This window comes from Scomber scombrus, chromosome 11 (genome assembly GCF_963691925.1).
Source record: "Scomber scombrus chromosome 11, fScoSco1.1, whole genome shotgun sequence".
Lineage (NCBI taxonomy): Eukaryota > Metazoa > Chordata > Actinopteri > Scombriformes > Scombridae > Scomber > Scomber scombrus.
Genome location: NC_084980.1, coordinates 3,939,799 through 3,965,779, shown reverse-complemented (window position 1 = coordinate 3,965,779; position 25,981 = coordinate 3,939,799). Strand labels below are relative to the sequence as shown.

At 38.4% G+C, this 25,981-nt stretch overlaps 1 protein-coding gene and 1 long non-coding RNA gene across 2 annotated transcripts; both read right to left on the bottom strand.

Annotated features, from left to right (window-relative positions):
* Window positions 1–1,568: 1,568 nt before the first annotated feature.
* LOC133990301 (polypyrimidine tract-binding protein 2-like) lies at window positions 1,569–22,123 on the bottom strand. Its single transcript, XM_062428571.1, has 17 exons — window positions 22,048–22,123; window positions 20,606–20,631; window positions 20,164–20,211; window positions 19,552–19,715; window positions 19,366–19,437; window positions 19,211–19,282; window positions 18,959–19,117; window positions 18,550–18,660; window positions 17,688–17,856; window positions 13,537–13,614; window positions 11,772–11,884; window positions 8,021–8,054; window positions 5,870–5,962; window positions 4,971–5,087; window positions 4,300–4,399; window positions 4,105–4,182; window positions 1,569–3,617 (listed from the first exon to the last, which is right to left on the bottom strand). Exons 1-17 carry the CDS (start codon window positions 22,053–22,055, stop codon window positions 3,488–3,490), a joined length of 1,572 nt encoding a protein of 523 aa, XP_062284555.1. The 5' UTR covers window positions 22,056–22,123; the 3' UTR covers window positions 1,569–3,487.
* Window positions 22,124–23,711: 1,588 nt separating this feature from the next.
* LOC133990270 (uncharacterized) lies at window positions 23,712–24,132 on the bottom strand. Its single transcript, XR_009926957.1, has 3 exons — window positions 24,106–24,132; window positions 23,880–23,995; window positions 23,712–23,769 (listed from the first exon to the last, which is right to left on the bottom strand). It is a non-coding gene; the product is annotated as an uncharacterized LOC133990270 (long non-coding RNA).
* Between the last annotated feature and the right edge of the window lie 1,849 nt (window positions 24,133–25,981).

The window sequence follows — 25,981 nt, the reverse complement described above, 5'->3', positions numbered from 1 at the left end:
GCCAGGCTCCACAGTAGGGGAGACTGGGGTAAGTTGAGCCACCCCTTGTTGCTAGGAAACGGTAAAAACATTGATCATGTGACCAAATATTTAGGAGGAAGGTAAGAACCACATGGGTGAAGTGGCTAGATCTTTATTTCCAAAAAAACATTTTTCACTCTTGAAAGTGAATTTAGTCTATCATAAGTTTCATGAGAATTGTGTTTAGACCAAAATAGATCATTTTAAATTTGTTTTATAAATCCATTGTGGTATCTATGAGCTACAACATGAGGTCATAAACCTAGCATAAAAGTGCACCATTTTAGCTGTGGGGACTAATAAAGTCAAAATGGTAGCTCTGGGGTAAGTTGAGCCGGTGGGTTGGGGATAGATGGAACGAGAGGAAGATGGAGGGAGGAGTTTAAAGAAGAGGGATAGAATAGAGGAAGAAAGGAAGGATGATGGGAGGATGAGAGTTTCAGTTCAGATTGTTCAAATGTGTTACTAGTCCATAACTGACCACAGCTGTTAATGTTCTCTTCCCAAGTGCACTTTAAGGCATTCTCATGTTAAAATGTTTTTTTTTTTTACTGTTTAGCAGTAATATGCAAAAAAATAATTTTTAAATAGGGTATTGTACCTGTTGAATTGTGTATAATAAATAAAAAATACACATGAATGTGAAGTGACTGTTATTTAGGGAGGAGGGTGGGGGGGAGTAGGGATACGGCTCAACTTACCCCGCTCCTATGCTCAACTTACCCCATACACGGGGTAAGTTGAGCCACGTGACTTTTTTTGGACATGCTATATTATCGAAACAGTTATGTTTACACTCATTCTGTTTGTTTGAAGGGATGCACAACATCCTGAAATATATGCAGATATATTAGTAAGCGACAAAACTATGATTGCCTTGATGAAGTGATCTTAAATATGAATAATGGCTCATCTTACCCCATTCTCCCCTACATTGCAGATGTTTTGCACCCTAAAACCACGAGCTGAGCCCTCATGTCCTCAGGGGTTTCTAAGTGTTCCTCATACACACATTTTAGGACTCCAGTCTGCAACCCCAAAGCTTTGGAACAGTCTCAGTAAGTTTGAGATCCTTGGATACTGTGGACTGTTTTAACTTGACACTTATGTCTGTAACCTTTGCATATTTATTTTTATTCATCATCTCAATTTTATACCACTGTAGTTGATTTATTTTGAATGTGAAGCAATTAGTGACTGTTGTCTTTTAAAGGTGCTTTATAAATAGAACTTTACTTACTTGGATAACTCATGCCACCCTGTAAAAAAAATGCTAATGATCCTTTAAAGGTGTCACACAATCATTTTCACCCTGTAGGTTTAAAGATATGTTCATTAAGTTGAATTGAAAATGTATCTTTTTAAGACATGGAGATAATTTAATTTGTGTCAATTTAATCTTATCTGTTACTTTCAGACTTGGAGACCCATGTGGTGTTTTCCCCCCTTTTCATTGCAACATGACACAGCATCTGCATTCATCTCTCAGCACAAATGAAGAAAGAACAGAGCAGCTAACAGAAGGGGGGGAAAGTGAGAGCAGAGAGACAGAACTGAACAGAGTGAGAGAAGTTTATTGACAGGTAAGATACAGATGAGAGCAGAGGCCTGAACATGGTCTGAATCACACACAAACACACACACACACACACAATTTAACTTGGGCTTGTTGGTAGAAAAGACATGTTTAATTTGTGCTAATCTGAAATCTTATCACAAAAGAAACTGAACTCAAGTAGAAAAATTTACAACAACAATCCCCTAAAAGGAAGAAAAAAAACAACAATGTCCAAGAAAATAAACTTTGCTGCCGCAAGTAAGAATCCGAGATGAGTTAAAAATAAAAAGTCACTGCAAAGACGACCTCAGTTCAAACAGATTTCTGTGCATTTCTGATTTGATAAATAGATTCACGTTGTCAGAATAAGAGGACTGAGAAAACGAGGTTCACATCTGTTTTTAAAAAAATTAACAAAATAATCTGTTTTCTACAGGTTTACAACACATGGTCTACAAACATCACCAGGAAAAGAAAAAAATCAGACCACAGGCTGAAGGCACATGTACTTTGGTCCCAACGGGTCTCCTCCCAAAAAAATCAGAGACCATGACCAGAATCACATGTTGAAACCTTGTCTTAACCTGTGTGTATGTGTGTGAACCCACTCACAGCTTTCTAAAAGACTGGGATGGGATCTGAACGGGAACATTACAGACAGCTCCACCTGTTAATCCTCAATATTACATGTCAGCAGTGTGTTCACGTCCATACATTCCAAGTCACTTTGAGGAAATGTGTCCTAAACAGGCATCGTTAGCTCCCAGAATGCCTTTAAACATTCCCATACAAGAGATGTGACAAACTTGATGCTTTTTATTAAATGGGCTTCATGTATAAATAGCTTCAAAGTGATTATTCAGCTATGGAAAGTGACTTAAAGAAAAAAAAAAAAAAAAGCCTGTTGAAATTTTTGAATTGCTGTCTACTTTGAGGATTTGTTGGTATTGAGTTCCATCTGGTGTTTAAACATTTAAAGTGATTCTGTGTGCTGCAGCAACATTATTTAAAGCTGCGAGCTGTTCTAGTGAAGGTTACTAAAAAAATCCCTACAATGTATCACTGTGTGTTTTTAACGTCAGACTGGTCGTATTTACATTGCAGATGAGAGGAGAGAGCAGCATGAATCACACTTTAACCTTCAGTGACAACACCAGCTACTTCCTTATGCTGGTAGCTTGGAAAAATATCCAATATACCAGCTTTTTTTTTTTTTTAAATACAGGAAGAGAGATTTGGTGGAGTGAACCATGTCACTGAGAGAGCTGCTGACTGACTGATCATACCTGTATGGAGGTATGAGCAATGACCGATACTTTGGAGTTTAAATTCAATGAGTGGTTCAAGTGGAGACACAATGTACACAAAAATAGCAGATGATTAATTACAGCTCAACAGAAATCCAAGGAAAAGAGATCTGTGTGTAAAACACCAGAATTAAAAGCTGTGTTTGAAGGTTTATCAGTGTTAGATATGATCAGAAGTGTGCTGTGTGCACCTGTAACCACACCCAACAGTGATGTCACGGTGCACAGACACACCCTGGGGTGCACTTCTACATCACTGCAGCAAGGTGAGAAATAAAACAACTGCAGATCAGCAAAAACAACATTTTCAGCTGCTGTTTAAGAGGTCAAAGCAGGACACTGCAAACTGACTTTGGGCTTGAACTCGGGACTCCTGCTTCTACTGGTCAAGAAAATGTACCTTTCAATTTTCTTAACATTTTAACTGAAAATGATTTCAAGGCTTGGACACATTTCTGTGATAAAATATAGTTCTACGTCATTAAAGGTTTTGGGGGGATAGCACAGAAGAGGAGAACAGAAAAAGAGGACAACGTGTGGTGACTTCCTCGCTCGTCATAAATCTTAAAGGTTGTAGGAGTCGTGTGTGTGTGTGAGAGGGTTAGATGGTGGACTTTGAAAAGGAAACTTTCAGGTGGTGGTTTCCTCCCATGTCATAATTATGAAGCTCCATCAGACCCTGGATGGCTTCCTCTACTGATGACATCTGGATCAAGGCCATCTTCCTGTCCCTGATGAGGAGAGAGCAGAGACACACAGTTAAATATTAACTAATAAAGCTCACGTGTCTGGTGTGTGTATGCATGCAACTGTTTACTTCTAGTTGGGTCAATCCATAACCTAACATGCATCTTATCCTGCAGGTACAAAGTACTGTACAGTATAGTACGGTACAAAGTACTGTACAGTACAATTATCTCTACACCATTTGACATTTTCAGCAGCATTCAGTCTTACTTTTAGTAAAAAAATGGTGCAAATGTCATTTCAAATGAAATAAAACCAACAAAAATACTAAATGTACATTTTAACAAACCTGATGCTGCTTTTAAAACTAGTTTTAAATTATTCATCTTGCCAAACTTTATTTGTCACTGACCCATAAATGAAATTTAGATTTGCAAGATGATTAAATAAACATACAAATTTGAAAGCATTATTCCAAGTTTGAATTGTTGACATGTAGTATAAAGAGTTTCATGTTGAAGTGCTTCTTACTGGAAGAACTTGAAGGCCTTTACGGTTGCTCCATTGTTAGAGAACAAAACACGTAGATCCTCCTCTCCGACTCCATCCCTGCACACACAAACACATCGACTATTATATGAGAAACCAAACAGATCACAGCGAACTATTCTCCTGACATGGCACAAAAAGAGCGTCATTTGACTGCTTGGTGTAGTGTTGTACTACCGGATGTTGGAGAGGTGAAGAGTTGCAGAAGGAGGAAAGATGTTCTGGAAGTTTTTGGATCCTGGCTTCTTAAAGCGATGGAGCGGTGAACCAGAAAAATCTGTCCAACAAACAAAATATTATTACTACAACAATAATGTTAGTGTAAGTGAATAACATTATTACATTATATCATTAATATTACTGGTTCTTATAAAGAGTTTGCTTCTAGCAATACAGATTTAGAAAAGCCTAGGTGAGAAAAGCATTTGTGCCAAAAATGTTTGAACTAAATTAAGTGTTGTGGAACGGAGAGCTGCAGATATCTGGGTTATCAGCAAAACAACTTTATATTCCCAGCCTGCCACAACTCATGTTTATATTTTTAGGGAGTAAAAATGCATCTGTCAGTGTTTCAAGGCAATGAAAAACAATGATGGTGGTAGCAGACACTGTGGTTCTGTGCTTCTGTCAATCTGAAATTTAAGTTTGTTAGGAAATAGTTCTAAATGAATGTTATGATGTGTGAAACCTGAACTCTGCCTTCTGCAGTTAAACACCTTCTTACAATCTAAGGCCAATAGTGTAATTGAGGTAGAAAGGGCTTGTTTTTGGAAGCATTTTGGAACAGTTTAAGAGGAATATTGGACACCATAAACAAGTGACTCCAGCATACAGACACACGCTCTTACCTTTAGTTAGTAGCTGGTCATCCAGTCCTTCTCTGGGCAGAGCCACAGTTTGATGTTTAGACAGAGTCACTCTCATCACTTTACCAAACACCTTCTGACCGTTCAGGTGGCTCATAGCTACAGACCGGAGGGAGAAAAACAACATATGAGCATAAAAACCTGATTACATTTCCACATGTGCAGATACTGTACAGTGTTTCATGTTGATATATATTTATCAACTAATGGCTCTATGGTTATACATTTATTAAGCCAGTGATCATTGCTACAGTGGCTTTCAACATTTTAACTAGAGTTGTTCCGATACCGATACCAGTATCGGAAATGCCTCCGAGCCCTGAAATGACTTTCTGTAGGTTGGGATGTCTGTTAACCTGAGCCAGGCTTTACCACAATGATAATCATATCACAGTCATGCAGGCGTTGTATGATTATTATTGTTATTTTTTTTAACACACTGGTATCGGTATCGGCCGATACCTACAGCACAAGTATCGGAATCGGTATCGGGAGGGAAATAATGCTATCGGAACATCTCTCATTTTAACCAGTGTCTAGACTGGTGATTGAATTCCACACATAGCAATGCCAGAATATATGCACTAAATGATGTAATATTGCGTCTAACAAGGTAGAAAAGACTTGAATGAATGTATCATTCATTACAAAATGTCATTATATTACAAACTAATTCAACCAGTGGGATCCTCATTATTTAAATGATAACGCCTCAGTGAAATGATTTCTAGAGCTCAAAAACACCAGCAGGAGAATTTTAATAAGCCAACTAATGCAGCCCAACATCACTTCAGATTTTAATTAATAACATGAATATATATTGGTTTATATCATCTTCCAGTTGCATACTAACAACACATACTAATACCACACAAACTCACAGAGCTGAGCCTGGTTTCCATCTGACAACTGGATCAGAGCGCTGTCCTTTTTATTGTAGAGGATCTTCACCCTCTGCACATCACCATAGACTCCTATAGGTAGGGTGAGAGAGAGAGAAAGACAGAGAGAGAACAAGCAAGAGAGAGCAGGGTGGAGGAGTAGATGAGGAGGAGGACAGAACAGACAGAGCAGGAGAGGTGGAGCCGACGAAGATAAAAAAAAAAAAGGAGAGGTGTGAAGGATGGAAGGAATTAAGTTAGTGCTAGAAAGACAAATGTAAAGAAAAGATGGAATCTTCCCATTTGACTTCCACTAAAAAGACTCAAATCCAAAACGCTTCAGTATCACAGAGGAGTTTTATGTTACGACTGTCAACCAGCGACACGCACCTGAAACTGACTGAACAGTGTGTGCATGATTCACAAATCCAGCATCAAAGTAGGGGATTAAAAATGTAAAACTAGAAATGGACAATGTAGGAAAAAAGGAAGCTTTTACTGAAGCAGATATGCATTAAACTAAAGCAGAACGTGCTGTATAAAGAAGTGTGTACAGTGAATATAGAAGGAACACCTTGAAAATATGAGTATTTTTAGACTTTTTGAAAGATCTGAAGTAGCTAAAAATAGCCAAATGAGCATCAGGAAAAAGAACATACACACTGTTGGGCTGGTTGACAGTCTAATGTGACCTGTATGATATGCTTAGTTAAAGGTGACAGAGTGGCTGGTATTCCCATCTGCACAGTCGCACCATTTGGAACTTGTAATATAGAAATGACAAAAGGTGCTCTGTGACTGTAACTTGATTAATACCAAATGTAGAGGAGAAAAAGTCAAAAGAAAAAAAAGGAAGAGGTGAACGTTTTAAAAGCTAGAATGAGTTCACTGGACTGTCAGGATCAACTTATCCATTAATGTGGTGAGAACATAAACACTGAGGTTATCCACATGTCTCAGGCAGACTGGAGGCTCTGGTGTTCTATATGAAACCATTGAACACACACCATCTAACATCTTAGTATAGCTAATATTGAATAAATGAGTCCTAATCATGTACCACCCACTCCACCTACAAATGTAGGGTTGCTGGAGAGAGGTACTTCTCTGTAGTAAGCACCTTTAAAAAGGTGCAGTGTGTAGAATTTAGTGGCAGAAATGGATTCTTAAATATGTTTTAATTGCCTTAAAATGAGCCATTTATATCCATTTATAAGGAGCAACACCTCCATGTTTCTACAGTAGCCCAGAATGGACAATCCAAACACTGACTTTAAAAGAGCCTTTTGTGTTTTTCATGAGTTTTGTAGCCATTGTGGGTTCTCTTACATGCTTGGGAGAGGGGTATTAAGTTCGTTGCAATCTACAACCTCACCACTAGATGCCACTAAATCCTACACACTGGTCCTTTAAAGAATGAGTTTACTAAAAAGTTAAAACGTTACTTCATGGAATGAGAATCTCCTGAAATGGAATGTTTTCTTCATTTAATTAAAAGAAAAGAGCACAGAGCTAAATGCCTTAATGAGTTTTGTGCATCTGAGCTTAGTGAATCAGATATTTTGCCAGCTGAGTAGATGTGAATCCTACCTTTTATATAACAGATCTGGATTTTTGTGCTGTGTCATCATGCTTTTCTAATTATTGTTGACAGTTTGACTAAAATGATTTATTGTGAAACAGCTAGGAGGAGTTGCAGGCCTGACTCTTGACTTTGTACCACGTTTTAATATAAAATGGGGGGGAAGTGAAGAAAGTAGTGTTTCGATACAGATATGCAGGCAACAAGCGAACATATCATGTACTGTATACACCTCTAATGTGATGGAGGTCCATCTGCAAACTGTGGATCACTTTTATGTGTTTCCCACAACACATGAATGCTTTTTGGTGTCTTTGTTCTCATCAGTTATTAGATAAGCCGACCAAACGGACAATCTCCCAGACTCACTGTTCTTTGAAATGTAGAGAGACAGCAAAGGATTTTAAAAAACAACTCTGTAGTGTACAATATGATAAAGAGGAAGGCATAGAGATACAGAAAGATCAACAAGAGGAATAAGCGTGTCCCACGACATCACTGAAGAAAGTGAACAAAATTGGATTAACAGAGAGAGATATACAGATAGAATAGTAGAGGTTTGAACATACCGAAGAGGGTAAAGAGACTTTGAGGCGTGACCATCTTTAGAGAGAGAGACCGCAGAGCAGAGGACAGGAAGAGGAGGAGCAGAGGAGGAGGAAGAGGAGAGACGGAGGTAGAGATCAGACCCGCCCAGCATTGGACGAGGTGGGGGGAGGTTGTGGTTTCCATGATGATGAGGGGGGGTTGGAGCAAAGATGGAGGGCATGGGAGGAAAGTTTTGGGGAGGGCAGGAGGAGGGGCAAATCCAAAGTTGGGTTAAATCGGATTTTAAAAAGTGAAGAGAGGAAAAAGGGGGTGAAAGAAATTTGGGGTATATGAGAGGGGGGAAAGGTTTTAATAAAGGAGTACAGCATTTAAGGATGGGGGGGACGGGGGGGGGGCGTAAGGAGGGAGGGGCAAATTGAGAGAGAATAAATGTGTGGAGGGAGGAGCAGAGGAGGGAAGAAAGGAGGCGGGGGAAGGGAGAAAGGAGGAGAGGAGGACAAAAACCAAAGCAGAGGTCAGTAAACAGAGCATCAGTGGAACATCAACGGAGTCTGAATGATTGCTGGTTCCCTTCCTACACACACACACACACACACACACACACACACACACACACACACACACACACACGCTTTTCCCACTTCTGTTAACACACACACACACACACACTCCCTGCTGGATGCATTTCTCAGTGAGGAAAAAAAGGATGGGAAGAAGGTTGAAAATAATAACGTGTGAGAAATGAATAAAGCAGGAATTAAACATGTGGATGAGAGAGTGAGTGGAAGGAGATATCAAACCAAAACGGGAACGGTGTCATGAAGCAGATCACATGTGACTGGAGGTCAATGTCGGCAAGACAACTGTCTATGATTGACAGATCAGACTGACAGAGACACATGGAGACAAACTGTAAATAAACACTTCAATTTCATCACTTTGAATGCAAAAAAAAGAAGAAGTTATTTTCACTGTTTTCAAGGCGAAAAAAAAAATCCTTACTGACAATTCACTGAAATCAACTGTAAGCCACGAGTCAGTCTGACACATGACCCCTCTGATAAGGAGCCCAAACGTTTCCACCATGTGGATTGAACAAGTGTACCCACCGCACGTGTCAGGAAAGCCAACAGGACTCTTGTTTTGTGTACTGTTCTGTCATGTTTTCTGTCAAGAGGTCACCACATTCTTTTCTAGTGTGCACATGTTGGAACATATCTGCGTAGTATATTTAGAATAGATGTGTGTTCAAGTGTCTGCGTGCAAGTCCTAAGTTGTCCCTGTACACAGATGTGGAAACTATGAACTGGCCCTCAACACCACCATCATTCATGCAAAACAAAAGAGGCTGAGCAAATGAGTCTATAAAACAGGTCAATGTATGAATTATAACCGAAGAGATACTAGATTTCTGAGGCTGACGTTTACATTAATGTTGAAGCAATTTATCAGCGTCATTTAAAAAAATACATGACAAAACATACTAAGCTTAAGTCAAATCTCAATCTCATCTATATCATCTCAAACCTAGTCCGGCATTTCTGTACTGTTATTTCTTGTCACTTATTGGACAACATACACACTGATATTGATACATCTGCAGTAAGATAATTATCAGTCCAGCTCTACTAAGTATTCAACCGACCTGTAGTTTAAAGCAGTGATTGTCAAAGTGGGGTCCTTGAGGGGGTCCAGCAAAACAGGGAATCATTATTTTCTCTACAATAGCATGGATGAGTTACAAAGTGACACTACTGTATATGACTGTTTTGGTCTCATACACTTTCTGTTATAAAACATCTTAAAGCAAAACTCTGGCACAAAATCTTATCAAAGGGGGTCTGTGGTAGGGCTGGGCAATATATCAATATAGTGATATGACACTATATATCGTCTTAGAATTTAGATATTGTAATATCGTGATAAGTTTTTCTTTTCCTGGTTTTAAAGGCTGCATTACAGTAAAATGATGTAAATTTCTGAACTTACCAAACTGTTCTAGCCGTTCTATTATTTGCCTTTCCAAATTACTGATGATTATTTATCAATCATTTCACTGTAAAAGCACCAATAGTCATCCCTACAATATTGTTGGGATAGAGGTATTTGGTCAAAAATATGGTGATATTTGATTTGATCTATATCACCCTAGTCTAATTTGTGTCAGTTAAGGGGTGAAAGTAGCTGGAGAGAGAGAGAGAGAGAGAGAGAGAGAGACAGAGACAGAGAGACAGAGAGAGAGAGAGAGAGAAAGAGAGAGAGAGATGACATGCAGCAAATCACAAATCCAAGCAGGGATGTTGTGATTGGCACGGTAACCACTCGGCTACCAAGGCGCTCTGGGTTTAGGGGTCTTTGACATGTCTATGATTACTGCCACACCACACATTTACCAAACAAACCAAGCTATTCTCTCTTGTCCAACTCAGTTGCTGCTGTGCTGGAAATAAAAGACACGATACCACATCAGTCATCATCACTGCCGGTCGGAGCTTACTCTTAATTTACCACTTTGTCACACTGAGATTTAACAGTAAGAAGTTAGTCTCAGTCTGGTGTTTGTACTGCTGTGATACCCTAAAACAAAGCGAGTATAAAAATGACTTAAATCTGACCATAGATGTTAGTCTGCCCGTTTGATGACACAGTTGAGAAAAGATGAACTTGAACTTGAAGTGACTGAAAAAACAATCCCAATGAACTCAACACTCACAACATGAAGAATGACCACACCACACTCAACCACTACCTACAGCCGCTGGATTGTACTGAGCATACAAGTATATACACAAGAGCTCTCAGTCGGTCACCAGAAACAACTGTGTGCTGTGAACGCAGCTGCTGAACCAACACTTTACCACAGGAAGGCAGAACTGTGAAAACCACCACTCCACTGTGAAGCCCCTCTCAATGGGGAGAGGGACAGAGACAGAGACAGAGACAGAGACAGAGAGAGAGAGAGAGGAGAGAGGGCTCAGCTAGAGAGATGGAACACACAGAAACAGATAACAGATATTGGGAGGTATAGAGATACAGATGACAGTGTAGGTGCACTTATACGATTAGAGAATAAACTGAAAACTGACAGAATAAACGGAAATCTAAAGATTATTAAAGTATATAGTAATAGAGAAATAGAGAAAACCACAACAGAACTTTTAACATCTCATAGAAACATGATGTGCTCAAACATAAAATACTTGAACATATTTTGAGACATTGAACTTTAGGACGTGCGATAGTCCAGGGGGACATTCAACACACACGCAGGCACACACACAGAAGATTAATGGGGGTACTCCACTATGTCACACAGTAATACCTTTTGAGCCTGTTAGGGAAAGTTCTTGAAAACAATATGAACATGTTTCAGTGCATGTATAAATATATAAATGTTTGTCCTGTGTGGTTTTTACTGAATATATAATTCACATAAATACAGTTTACTTTAGGAGAGAGGTTTTAAAATGAAAAGAAAGAAAGAAATTAAATGTATAACATTAATATTTAAGATATTTTTATGCTTTTGAAAGTTTAGACACATAACAGTCTAAGATGATGCATTATACTTTGAGCACTTTAATCCTTTTTAATGATACTACACGTGGGAAGCGTGATCGATCATGCAGTAAAGTGGGCTGAGTTTACTTTCAACCGCGCAACCACACAGGAACTCGCTCTACTATCATCTGGAGGAGGATCATTCATTAGTGTCTGCTCAAGAAAAGGAGATATTGATTGCCAGTGAAGTTACGCTTATAGTTAGTGTACCTCTTCGTTTAGGTTGGATGCCAGCAGGACTCCTGACACTCCGGATCCGGACAGAGCGACGCGACCGGCGGCTGCTGCGGCCGCCGCTGCAGCGCTCAGGGGACTGATGGCTCCTGTTAGCAAAAGCACAAGACGGTAAACTGATTAGAGTCGAAACATGTAATCCATCACAATAAAACTACATCAGTTTGAACACACTGCACTAAAAAAGACTAATGCTCTTGTTAATGTTAACTGAAATTTGACATCAATTATGATAAATGACATGAACCTTTGCCCACAGTAATACACCCTCTTAAATAGATTTAATAGATTCTAAATGACAGAAATACATTCAATAGAAATGAAATACATACTGCTCTGTTTAACTATTAACCCTCATTGCCACATGCAGAAAAACAGGAATGGAAAAACAAAAACATTGATGGTGATGTGCTTGATGCCATAGTACAGCTAGAGAGCTGGGGAGCTTCTTATCACTCATTTCTTTAATAAAACCGTAACCACCTCTACTTCATCAAAACATACATTTCTATTTACAGTTATGTTCAAAAAGCTGGTTTCTTAATAATTACATCAAAACATACAGAATAGTGCTGTATGTGACTTGTAGTGAAACCCATACTGGAATGTACTGTGATTCTGACCAGGATACAGTCCCATAGAGGGAGTTAGTATTATATGATATTATATGACAGGAGTGACTAAACTCTCACTAAGCCATGTAGAAACAATTAAAGCAACAATACAACCGATACGGTTTCAACCAACAACCTGATTCCAATCAAAGGTCAAGTTACACCAACACAAGTTTAAAATTTAAAAAGACCTTTCATTTTAAAATTTTGTGAATGAAAACTATTAAACTATTATGTACAAATCTGTTATATTTTTTTTTTTACAGAAGTACATGAGTAAGCCCCGCCCATTTCAAACCAGCCAGAACAGCACACAGAAAAACACCAACACACAAATCTCTCATGTGAAATCTCATGCTATTTCGGGCCTTTCTAAAAACTTAATCTAGAAAACACTATATTGAATTATAGTCAAACCACTTCTGGCGCAGTCACCACATTTAAAAAAACAGAAAACAATATTCAAGACTAATTCTTATTATGTACAACATCTGTTATTCTGTATATGCAGTTAAGGTACTTTTTGTGCCACTACACACAGGAATTGAATCAATTCTCGCTCAGCAGATGTCTTCTTCCACTCAAATTTAGAAGATGGTCTAGTGGTAGGAACCTCATCTTTACAAAGGTTTGGCTAATATAGGACAGTGAAGACCCGTACAGGCATTTACTCAACTGCCATTCTGCTTTTTAAGCCAATATTAAAGAAATATTTAAATACTATTTACTCATAAATAATGAAAAATCTGCACATCTGAACAAACTATCTCATTACTATTAAATCAAGCTAATGACTTCCAGTAGACAAGCAAAGAAATATATATATATATATATATAGTGTATGATAAATATATAATAGAGAAAAACTGCACTGCATTCATGTGCTCACAAACAAATTAAAATAACCTGCGAATAATGAATCTTAAGGCCATTATTTATCTCATCTAATGATTTAACTGGAATATCAACCAACAACAGAGGCTATTTATATAACGCCTACTTTGCAGCTGTGGTACATTCAGACAATCATAGGAGGACATAACAAAACAAAAGACAGGACAGGAAAACAGCAGAGACAGAGTGATGGAAGAACAGAATTCAAATAAAAAGCAAAAAAGGATAGGTACCTCCACCCTGCGAGAGGGAGAGAGAAGATGAGTAACCTCCTCCACTAGAGTAGGAAGCTAGCGCTCCAGATGGGGTACCTACAAGACAATGACAACTACATTTACACCACAAAGTACTGACCACTCTAACTTAACACCAAATATCACAGGAAACCAAACCAGCTTAAGCCAGTAGAATTATAACGATTAAATATTGTCAATGTGTCACATACTTATTTAAAACTACACATTCGCTGTATAAGAAGCTACTTTTACAAGTTAGGTGCCAGAAACTAACTGAAAATGATCCAGCTCCCAGCACTTTGCAGTGATATTAAGTAAAACCATGTTATGATAGAATACTAACATGTTGAAATGAAGATGTTTGATTGTGCCACATTTCAATACAAATATCAACAGAGGACTTTATGTAGAATAGACAAGTTCATTTCTCATCACAAATACTGCATTCCAGTATTTGTTTAATTTCACCATTATTTTCAATACACCTTTAACTGCTTCTGTGACAATGTGGAGTTTGGGTGATCTGTGACAGGGAGCAGTGATGCATTGATGATTTTTCATGTGCAAAATCATTAACATCACTAAAGAGAGCCGACAGCTGCAACTCTTTTGATAAAACATCTGTAGGCTGTATGTAGCTTCATATACTGTACCTTATGTATTCCAGTGAGGAATCGGCTGTATCAATATCAACTGTACCTCCATCTCATATCATTCTTTATATCTCTAACTTACCATTAAGATTATTTAATAACAGAGATAATATGACTCAGCCTATAATACAATCCTGTCAGTGATGGACAACCCTTCTGGAGATGGGCTGCATCAAATTAGATAAACATATGAGTTTGTAGGATCAACAAAGAAGTCACATTTACAGCACATATGTATGATGTTACTGGTATTAAGTAGTATCAATGTATTTTGCCATTAACATTTTTCTCAATGTACTTCCTGTAAGAGACTCTACAGACTAGCTTTTATGTGATGTCATGTGTTTATTGTTACAGTCTTTTATTTTATATTATATTTTCATCATTACTGTATTTCATATTATTTTATATCATTAAGGAGTCAACTTCCTGCCATGTACAATCCATTGTCACACAACATGCAATTCAATGTAAACACTGGTGTCTCTGTGTCCTCTGTTTATACCAAGTAAACTAATGTCTAAAGATGAATTACAAATTAACCATTAAACATATGATTGTACATTTAGTTTCACATTTGCTCAATTACAAAAAAACTACACACAAAAATAAAGCTTGAGGTTTATAAAGTATTCATTAATCTGACAACACTGAAGCTTTTGATGATACTGAACTATTATCACAGCTAAACACATGAACAGCAGCAATATGTCAAAACAACTTGAGCTGATGCACATCAGTGGAGGGGAACAATCTAATTCCACAGAGAAGCATCTCATCTTCAAATGGGCTCCATCAGTATTTGTTTGTGAAGTGACTCACTTAACTGATGCAGCTACTTTACACATAAAGCCAGATTATTAACAGCACATCACAGCTGGATTCTGGGTGGAAACTGTAGTCTCACTGTGTTACTCATTCAATGCATCAGCAACCTGTCAGCTGACCTTCAACACAAACAGGAAAAGTACTGCTGCTGTGTGAAGCAGTGCAAACTGAATGCCTTAATGTCAACTCAGATGGACCAATAAGCTTCATCCTGGTTAACAGACTCTGACACTGATGAAAAAAAGGCTCACAAAGATGATGGAACTGATGAAAAATATAGATTAAAGGATGAATAGAGGAATAGGTCCACATTATAGAGACATTAGTCTATATGACTTTTGTCTCCACAACCATTTAATCTATCTTATTTGTTCAATTTTCCACAATTCTTCCACTATGTTTCTTATTTTCAGGAAGCAGCTCACTGACGTGATTCCTGCTAACTGGCCCAGTACAGGAGAGATGGAGGAAACAGAAGAAAGAAGGAGTGTCTGCTATTGCCACAATCTCCAGCCTAAGCTAGTAAACCTGACAGGAGCTTGTGTAAGCAGCATCATTCAGTAATTTTTTAAAAACACACCATTAATATGTATTTTCATTTTCATATTGCTAAACAGACCCGTCTGACAAATGCTGTCATGCACAACACTATTAAACGGCCAACATGTGCACAATACCGGAAACCTGCCTCCCCTTTGAATAGGAGTCCTGCTCAGTCTATCTGACAGTTCACTAAAGAAGGCTCCTCTGAGACATGTGCAGCACTTGAGAACAGCAGTGAACAATGAGGGGAAGATGAAAGAGATTTCCAGAAATAGTCCCTCTCTCCACACGCACTTCACTACAACAGCGTCACTCTGAATGATGTCACAACGGCAGCTGTGGAGGACAGTCTGTGTTAACGAGTGAGGAAGAGATTCCTGTTTTAAGTGACGAGTGCTCCCAGTTACTGTGTGTTTATGGCCGCTCACTTTGACATGTGAAAAGCATTTTACTGTGCAACTTTAGTACTGATGGAGTAATCTGTGTAACAAATAGCATCAACCCAAAAATGCTGCAACAACTTCTGAAACATAATTGAGCATGAGAGTGACCTTCATATACTTCCATCATAGTGTTTACGCCCTTATACACTAACCTTCCAAAATCTGAATAGACACCTAACCAAAACACAATGTTTATTATAGATTTATGACAAACCTTAGTTAATGGCTTGAATAATTTTCACTGTAGAACAGAACAGAATATGATGAGACATGCTCAAACCTCCCTGTAGGCGTAGTATAGTTATTGAAGAGGATGATGCAAGTCTTTTTAAATTGAAGCCGAACAAGACCACATGGTGTAAAAATGCTGTGTTCTTAAAGACGGTGCAGATTCAGTCCCTCCTTGGACACACCTAAGTGCCAAAATCATGGAAATTCTCAGTAATCAGGCCTGTGCCAAAAAAGGCAGATCGCAAGTTCAGCCTATCACAAAAATCTCCATCATGTGTAAACTATGGAGGGAGTTCTGACCGGTCACTTGACCACCACTGTGGCCAACATGCTAGACCCACAGATGATGCTGATCCAACTCTGTTTAATGCAGTTAAAACACAGCTTATGCATCTTAAAATGATGTGCCAGGGTCCTGTTTGTGGATTTTAGCTCAGCTTTCAATTCAGTGAAAGAAGAAGGCACATATTCTCCTGAAAAGAATAAGTGATCTCAACATTAATAAGAGGGTGGTTCTCTGGATCAGAGATGTGCATTCCTGCCACCCACACACGGTCTGTGTCAGTGGGAACATGCCAGACGTGCACACTGTGAGCAAAGGCTGCCCACAAGGCTGTATTCTTCCCCCTGTGCTATTCTCTCTTTTTACTAACAGATTAATGTCTAATGAGAAAAGATTTAGATTGGTTAAATATGTTGATGATATGAAACAACATGTCAGCTACAAATCAATGCAGATAAGATCAAAAAATGAATTATCTGTAAAAACAAGATTTGAAAACTGAGCCAGTTTCATTTGATTAAAACTGTGGAGAGCTTTAAGTATTTTGGTACAGTCCTAAATTTACTGGTGAGCTTCTCTAAAATACAGAGTATATTTTCAAGAGACGCTCACAGAGACCCTATCAGAAGACTCAGGAGTTTTAACTTTTCATCGTCCTACCTGGTACGCTGACCTTAACTGTAGACCTAAGAATAAACTTTCCAGCATTGTGTTAATGAAAGTGTCATGAGTCAGTAGAAGTCCTGAGCTCAACTTGTTATAGAAAGGAGGAGGAAGAAGAGGAGTATCCTGGCAGGTAACTGTCAATGTCTCTACAGCCAGTTTGAGTCCTAGGAGGCGCTATAGAGTACCTCTGACAACTACAACTGCATTTAACAAGTCCTTTAACCCAGGTGCGAGGAGTACTCTTAACTCTAGAAAGTGACCAACAACATTTAAGCCACTATGAACTGTTTTTAATGTATAATGTAATCTTATCAGTGTGTTTGTTTTACTAACTGCTTGTCTGGCCTTACGTTGTTCTTTCTTGTGTTTGTTGAGACATTTTTCCACCTTGGTGGAAAAAACAGTATTATTTAATGTTACTAACAAGATTCTATTCTGTACCTCAAACAGAGACCGGAATGGAAGTGGGGTAGACAGATGAAGATAAAAAAGTGTATTTACCCAATAATGAATGATCCTTGTTGGTTGAGTCTCCATCTCCGGTGGGAAGGTCGGGTCTGGTGTAATCTCGACTCTTATCGTTGTTGTATTTGACGTTGAGGTTGACCAGTTTACTGAAATCTATCCTCAGAGTACAGCATGAATTATAGATGTTCTGTCCATCTAAAGACTGGAGTGAAAAGAGGGAGAAACAATCATAAGTGCTTTTTGCACATGTTATTTTATGCCAAAAAACTTAAAAAGAGGGCTAAAACGGTGAAATGTTAACTGCTAAATTGAATGATGGGCAATAACAGGCAAAATGAGACCACTTAAATCAATTCAAAGCAGACTCTTAATTCACTGAGATTAAATCTAAAATGTAAGTTACAGTATGTCTTATGAAGCACACAGGAGGTGTATTGTACTACCAAAACTGCTCCCACTCTTCAAGAGTGAAAAATAATAAAATGTTAATCAATAAATTCAATATTTAGAGCAGCACCTCGCCTTTTAATGAACTTGTCTTAAATATATAAAAATAAGACATTGTGTTACCTTATTTAACCTTGAAAACCTACAATCTACTGTAAGGTTGCTGTAACATTTATGTTAGTCTGAGCCACTGATACACTGTCAAAACCTCATGGAAGCTTACTGACTGTAAATAAATAAAAAAAACAGGAAGCTTGTTGACCTCTGACTGACCTCACCAAAGTTGCATCATGAGATTATTTTTTCCCACGTTCATTTTGGTACATTACCATGAGCATGACCGAGGACTGTATCTATGTGCAGTTTGTGAGCGATAATCATTTGTGAAACAGGATGGTGGCATCAGTTGTGTTTGGTGTGTAAGCAATGAAACAGGCTCCGGAATTACCAGTTTAGCTTGCTGTGCGTTGACGGGGTCGCTGAACTGCAGAAGAGCCTGAAACTGGTTATTCTTGGTGAAGGTGATAATCTTCATCACGGTCCCGAATTTACTGAAGATCTGGAAGAATCAAAGAGTTCATGGAGAATAACATAGGAACATGGTCAAGCTAGGGTTTACCAAACTTAATTCTTAACATTGTAGTTTAAAGCTGTGCAGAAACACAATCATTATCACAATTTGAGTTTAACAAATATGGGCTTAAAAGGCCTTATGCGAAAGGTTGGCAGTGATCATAAATATATAGTTAGTTTCTTTATCTTTTCTCTTCAGAAAGGCTCTTCTTTGCTCTACAGATAACAAGGGTTCAAACAACAACAAAGATGTAGAACAGTTGGATCTAGATAACATGTTCTACCTGTTGCAGAACGTCCAGCGTCACAGGATAAAACATGTTGTCGATGATAATTCGCAGGACAGGGCTGGGGGGTGGAGCTAGGTCCAGAACTCCGGGGTCAGATGATGGAGAGCTTCCATCCTGGACTGCTGACACTGCCTGCAGCACTGCCTGGGCTCTCTGGGTGGAAAGCATGAACGATAGGTCAACATCAAAACCTCTACATTAGTCAATTAGTGTAAGTTTGGTGCACTAATACATGTGTATGCAAACCTGGTTCAGAGCAGAGTCTGTTTTCAGTTCCTTATGGTTGGAGTACTGAATGAAGACAGGCGTGTTTCTAACCTAAATAGAGAAAGGTCCATTAAATACATTATTCAAAAATAAACAGAAAATATGAATGATGTGTAACATGATTGGACACTGACCTGTGGTGTGACAGCTGTGTAGTAGTTCACCATGGTAATGGCTGCTTCCTCTGTACCCAACTCCAGAAACGCCTACAAACACACAAAAACAAACAAATCAACCTCCAGGACTTAAATGTGCTGTGGTTCCTACAGTGTTGTGGTTTCATTTTCTGCCAGATGGTGCAGAGTTTTGCTATTCTTCACCTGGTTTTTCCCCTTCAGCATCAGTATATTGGTGACCTTTCCGAAGGGCAGCCCCAAAGCAATGACTTCAGTCTCTGACACTTCATTGGGAAGTTTCCTGATGTGGAGAACTCTGGAGGGAGGTGATTCATCCAGACGCTGTTTCTTACTGTCACTGCCATTTGCTGAACACACACAAACACACACACACACACACACACACACACACACACACATAATTAAACCAAATTAAATTATGACACAGCATCACAACTCCACATTATTGTCATCATAAAATGATGGATGGCTGAACGCCATTTAACTGCTTCAGTTTCAGGGATGTTGCTGTTGCTCGGCTGACTCACTGTGACACTGTCATGACTCACTGGGACACTTGACTAAAACAGAGCACTGGTTAATGTCATTAGTAACACCAGAGCTTCTTCTGCTATATTAAGTCAAACACAGGTCACAGCAAACATTCTGACTGATCAAGATGAAGAAGCACAGGTGTAAATAACACTAACAATGGCTCCATTCCATTAAAGGACCAGTGTGTAGGATTTATTGGCATCTTGCAGTGAGGTTGCAGATTGCATTCCCCCCACCCACTCACCCACACACCCAACTCACCAGTCATAGAGTTAGGGCTGCTACCGTACATGTTGAGCTCCTCTGAGCCTCTCTGGAAAGTTGAGAAAACACAGAAAAAAATGTTTACTCCTTCACATCTCACCTTCTGACAACCTCTAAACTAAACTACTATAAATATGACCAATTTCAGCACAGTGACATAATGCTACTACATACAGTACATCAAACATTATACAGTGTAATCACTGTGTGACATCCTGTTATTGCTCACCATAACATTAAGCAGCAAACAGAGGACAAAACTATAAATTAATTTCTCAAGTTTAACTCAAATCCTTATAGTATGTTATCTTGTAACTTCACTTTAACACTAATAAAATATGAAGCCTATTCACTCACACATGTGTACATCCACTCTATTTATGGACAATAGCAGGCACACATAGGAGTGTTTTTATGTAAAAACAATAAAAAGAAAGACTTGCCTTCACACCAACCGCAACATCACTGCCAATGGAGAGAATACAGGGAGATGCCAACAGAGAAAAACAATAACTAATGTTATTTTAAATTCTCTTTGTCTGTCAAACAAATGCCATTGTTCACTGCATTAGATAGTCATTACTGTTATCTCTCTATGTGACAGCTGCATTTACAGAAACCACTCTGTGTATTAATATTCAAGGCAAGGCAGTTTTATTTATATAGCGGATTTCATACACAGTGGCAACTCAATGTGCTTTACATAAAACAACCATTTAAAAGAAAAAATTGAAAAAATAAAATAAAATTTGAGAAATAAAAATAAAACCCAATTATAGTAAGAACATACCCCCTCCCCCCCACACACACACACTAATAATAAAAACAAAGTCAAGTCACCTGCTATCATAATTGAATAGCTAACATTATTTTTATTACTTATTTTTTCATTTCTTAATAGAACCCATCATTTACAGTATGTAACATTAAGACAATAACACAACATTTTTTTTAGAGCTTTTTTATATATATTATTTTTTAACTTTTAGGCTATTTGTATATATTATTTGTTCGTATTTATTTATGTATTTGTGTTTATGTATGAGTTACTGAATACATTAATTTCACCTATGGGAATGAATAAAGTATATATCTATCTATCTAATAATAATAATAATATATTAACATAAAGGCATGACATCACTTCCAATTGGTTGATACATTCAACACGGTTACAGCACATAAATTAAAAGTCGCAATAATAATAAATACACATAACTAACTGTATGTGCACATAACTATTTGTGAGTTGGACAGACTCTACATACTTTCTAAATTGAATGATGAAGAACAGCTGAAGTAATCAGTCAGCTCAGCATACAGCACATACCAGCTCCAGACAAAGGAGCCTCATTACTTCAGTTAACGTTCAACGCCAGCAATATGCACTGACAGGACATTAATAACACACAGTCAGGGCTAATAGCTTCTTACACAAATTATAATAGACAATAACTGCCGCCATTCATCATTAAAAAAATTAGACGCGCGCATTTAATTAATGGCTAAATGACATGAATCCAGCTAACGGTCACATCCTCACCACCGCACAGGAGACACAGCGCATTATTAGCTTGTACCGACTATCTCGCAAACTATTACATTGCCGAAGTAATAAATAATGCGTTAATTTTTCAATGTACACATATCCTAAAGTAAATATAAGTTTCATTGCAAGCAGGGCGACAATAAATCATTACATTTCTCGGGTGGCACTTTGTGGTGTTAGCTAGCTACCGTCTGGTTCTTCAATATATAGCGTCAAGGTTTGCAGCTAAGCTAACAGCTAGCAGGAATTTAACCGAGCTTCAGTTTAAATGTCGCATGCACAGCTGTAGAAAGTGCGCCCAGAAATAATAACTGAAATATGAACACACGTACCCGTCCATTGCAGCTCTTTGTCCTCTTCTGTCAGTTGCTGTTTCAGCACACTTGGATTGCCTGACAGTGGAGCAAAATGGGCGTTCTTCTTCTTCATGTCTTCATGGCCGCTGGAGACCAACAGTGCCACTGAGTGAAATGCCGCCACCTTGTGTTCAGGAGGGTAACTCAGAGAATGAAAAACTCTTCATGTCATTGTCATTTTAGTCTTGTTTGGAAATATATAAAACAACACAGACAGATAATAAAAGTTAACAAGTTAGACAAAGAATATTCTAATCTAATCTAATCTAATCTAATCTAATCTAATCTAATCTAAACATACCTATTTGGAGTAGATTGTCAATCAAAGAATACAACATTTTGCAAAAGTAACAATGGTAAACAAATTTGACATGTAATTTACACAGAATTCAAAGGGAACAATGAGATTGATTATCGAGATGTTAGTGTTTACAGTTTTGATTAGGATTTTTTGCCAAGTTTTAGGGTATGCACTGAAAAAATAACATGAAACCATAGTTGTTATTTAAAGTGAGTATGGGGTTCCAGTTCATTTGTAATAACTCTGATTATTCTCCCAAGTCTTATGGAGATATGTCCTAGCAAAACAGAACAAAGTGAAGAAGGTTGACAGTACAAATTATTATTAATTACTGTATGATTATGAAAATGAGAAGATATTGATTGTGGAAGTACTAAATTGTTCATGAAAAAAAAAATTAACGTGTGCCATGTCAATGTATAGTTACACATGGATAGTTATAGATATTCATATTCATTTAAAAAAAAACATTTCTTAGTTCATCGTTCCTGCTTTATTCAATGGTTTTCAATCGAGGAAAAGCCATCGAAATAAAATGTGACTCAGCACATGATTGGCGATGCAACAGCAATTTAGTAGTAGGAGACACTGACAATAAAGCTTTCATGAATCTTTTTTATTTTCTTTGGATTCTTTATGGTGTTACACGCATCATCGGTATCGTCCCGTGGACCCTAAAGTTATATACACAGGTGTACTCTGGATGGCCCCAGTTGCTCTCGATCTGCAGCTTCACAAATCTGAAGACACCCATTGTATGACCCTGATGAGAGAAACAAGGTAGAAATGATTTGAGAGAGTTGGTGGGGTGGTCACACAGGAATAAAAAAACAAGAATTAGAGGATGTGAAATCAGGAATGTGATGAATGAAAAAAGGAAAGAGAATCATGAGATAAAGTGGAGAGTGGAATTGTAGATTTTCTTTTTTAATAGTAAAATAATAATGGAATATTTTGACTCTTTTGGCCTTCCATATCTGAGGTAGTGACTGAATTAAAAGTTGCTCGTGCAGGTGTGATACTTACAGGAAGCTTGAAGGTCTGTAATGACTCCCCATTCGGATCGTATACAAATGTTCCCAGTCTGGTCGCTTCACCATTCACTGTCTTTATTCCCTGATATAGAAAGAGAGAGAAGATAGTTCCATCTATGTGTAATAGTGAGAAACTGAACTCGTCGGGGACGGCTCCAGTAAAATTATGGCAAATGTGTCACTTACATAGACAGAAAACTCCCTTGGAGCACTGTAAGTGAAACCAGCAATGGACTGCCTGCTTGAAATGTGACCCAGTGTTACATGGGTGATGGTGACTGGGTGTGACAAGGAGATAAAGACATGTCCCTGTCTTCCTGCAAAGGCCCAACAACGACCGGGAGTCAGAGGTGAGGATTGTGCCTGAGTAGATATAGAAAGCCAACGAAGGAGTGAATAAAAAGAGAGTCTAGAAGAAGGTATCGTATGTTTGGACGTGTGTGTGTGTGTGTGTGGGTATGGGTGTTTCCTACCTGGATGACAGTACGGGGGTTTGCAGATGGATACCACAAAGGTATTCCCCAAAATGTCACGAGTGGTGGCTCGTTGTGATATGTTTGTGAAGTAAGATGGTGAAGGATGTTGGCACCTGCACACCAGCACACATCGTTCACATGTGCAGAGACAGAAAGAATCCACATTAAGGCACAAGGGTTAAACTTTTTTATCTGATAGATCATAATGAGGAGGAAGACTTACCCTGTGATTCCAGAGCAAAATTTGGCATAGTGTCTGCCACAGGAAGTGCTTTGTCCCTCAGATAGAACAGCTCCCCCTGTATCTGCATCATCTTAATATCATTTCTGACCATGTACTCCTGGAATTTTGTCAGCTGCACCTGCATCTTCCTCATATAATTTACAGCACAGTCCTACAAGTCAAAAGAAATCTGTTTATTACTGGGAGAAGGTGTACAGGTGAGATGAGCTACAGGTGGATCATACCGTACCATGTCCTCTGGCCACCCGGAAGTCTGGTTGACACAGGTCCTGCTTGAATCATACATTATATATGAACATCCTCCTGGATAGAGAGACACACAAATTAAGTCAAGATATGTATTGTATGAAATACGAAATACGAAACTGATGATTCTTAGTTAATTACCAAAACACATTAGGGTGAGGAAAAGGAGGGTGGCAACAGTTTGGCGGGTAAACTTCGTCCTGTCTACACAGGGAAAGAGATGATGTTTTTAGAGCTTCATAACAGAGTAAAGATATATTGATAACTAACTTCTATGTCATTTCAGCAGGTGTTTTTCCAGGGTGAATTTCCTTACAACTGTCTTTGCCTCTCCATTTTTTGGGCAGCAGGTGGTCAATGTCATCGGCCAAGGATATGCTCGACATGTTAGAGATGGTGCTGGCACCGGAGCGCCGACGACCCCTCTTCTTCCGAAAGACCCTTGAGGATGCAATGACATGACCAAGGATAAAAATGTGAGTATCCATAGGAGATGAAGAAGAATAAGTTCTAGAGCAATAACACATGATAAAACTAATCTATTACAAGGGGAAAAGTTGGTTGAGAAGGGGGTTTCTGTAAAGTAACTGTAATGGTCAGATACCAAAAAAGTATTCCTTTAAAATGCAGTTGAGTAGAATAAAGTAGAACACAACAGAAATACAAAGTTATCGTACTGTAAGAATTGTACTCACACACACACACACACACACATGCCAGTTTACCTGAATGGGTTCTCCTTGTAGAGCTGAGGCTCTTCCTCCCTGTCATAGTACCCCATTGAGAGCAGGCGGGTGCTTTGCCGTGACATGACTGAAAACTGATGGAGATACACAGAGGGGGATTCAGCAACCATTGTTGGTCGAAAGAATTTTACCAAAACTATCAGCACCATAATTGAAATACAAAAAAATAAAATAAAAATATTGTAAACTTGCCTTGGGTGGGTGGGCGGGGCAATAGGGGCCCACAGCTTAATATTGCCCCAGGGCCATCAAGCAGGTTGATTTGGCCCTGCCAGCCTTAAACGTCTTTCTAAAACAGAGCACATTTATTTTTAGTGAGCCTGAAGTGAATTATTATAGATTATATTTTTCACAATGGATTGTAGGACTGCAATAAAATGAATTGTAATGTTGACTGATTAGAGAAAAAAAAGAAGAATGAAAGCAAATCTGTTCATTTGAGATCTCACACTGCCAACACAAAGTCACATTATCACAAAACACTCATTTCACCTTTATATCCACTAACAATACTTAATGGGGGCCTTTTCTAAGCTGCATTCATGTTTTAATGAGTTACAATGCCAACCTGTCAACAACTTATCTCTTACTTTGTGACATGTGCCATGGAGCTGTTTTTTCATGTTTGTTTGTGTTGGTAGGAAAATAACTCATCTATCAATATTGATCATAGTATGCGCCAAAAGAATCGAAATACAATCGTTCTAAATCATCACACACCATGTTCATAATGTTCTGAGTGTGTGAAGAAGGCTGATAACTACTCACCTCTTTACTCTGTAGAGAAAGGAAACAATAAATTGTGGATGAACAGGGCCCTGCACAGGTTGAAATGGCTGCTTGGCAACGGCGCCCAGCAACAT

What these genes read in the sequence shown, in the direction of transcription:
- LOC133990301 (XM_062428571.1), bottom strand. An exon ending in CAAGGATCATTCATTATTGG is followed by an intron (nt 13,615 to 17,687) that starts GTAAATACACTT and finishes ATTGTCTTGTAG; the next exon opens with GTACCCCATCTGGAGCGCTA. An exon ending in TGGAAACCAGGCTCAGCTCT is followed by an intron (nt 5,088 to 5,869) that starts GTGAGTTTGTGT and finishes TCCGGTCTGTAG; the next exon opens with CTATGAGCCACCTGAACGGT.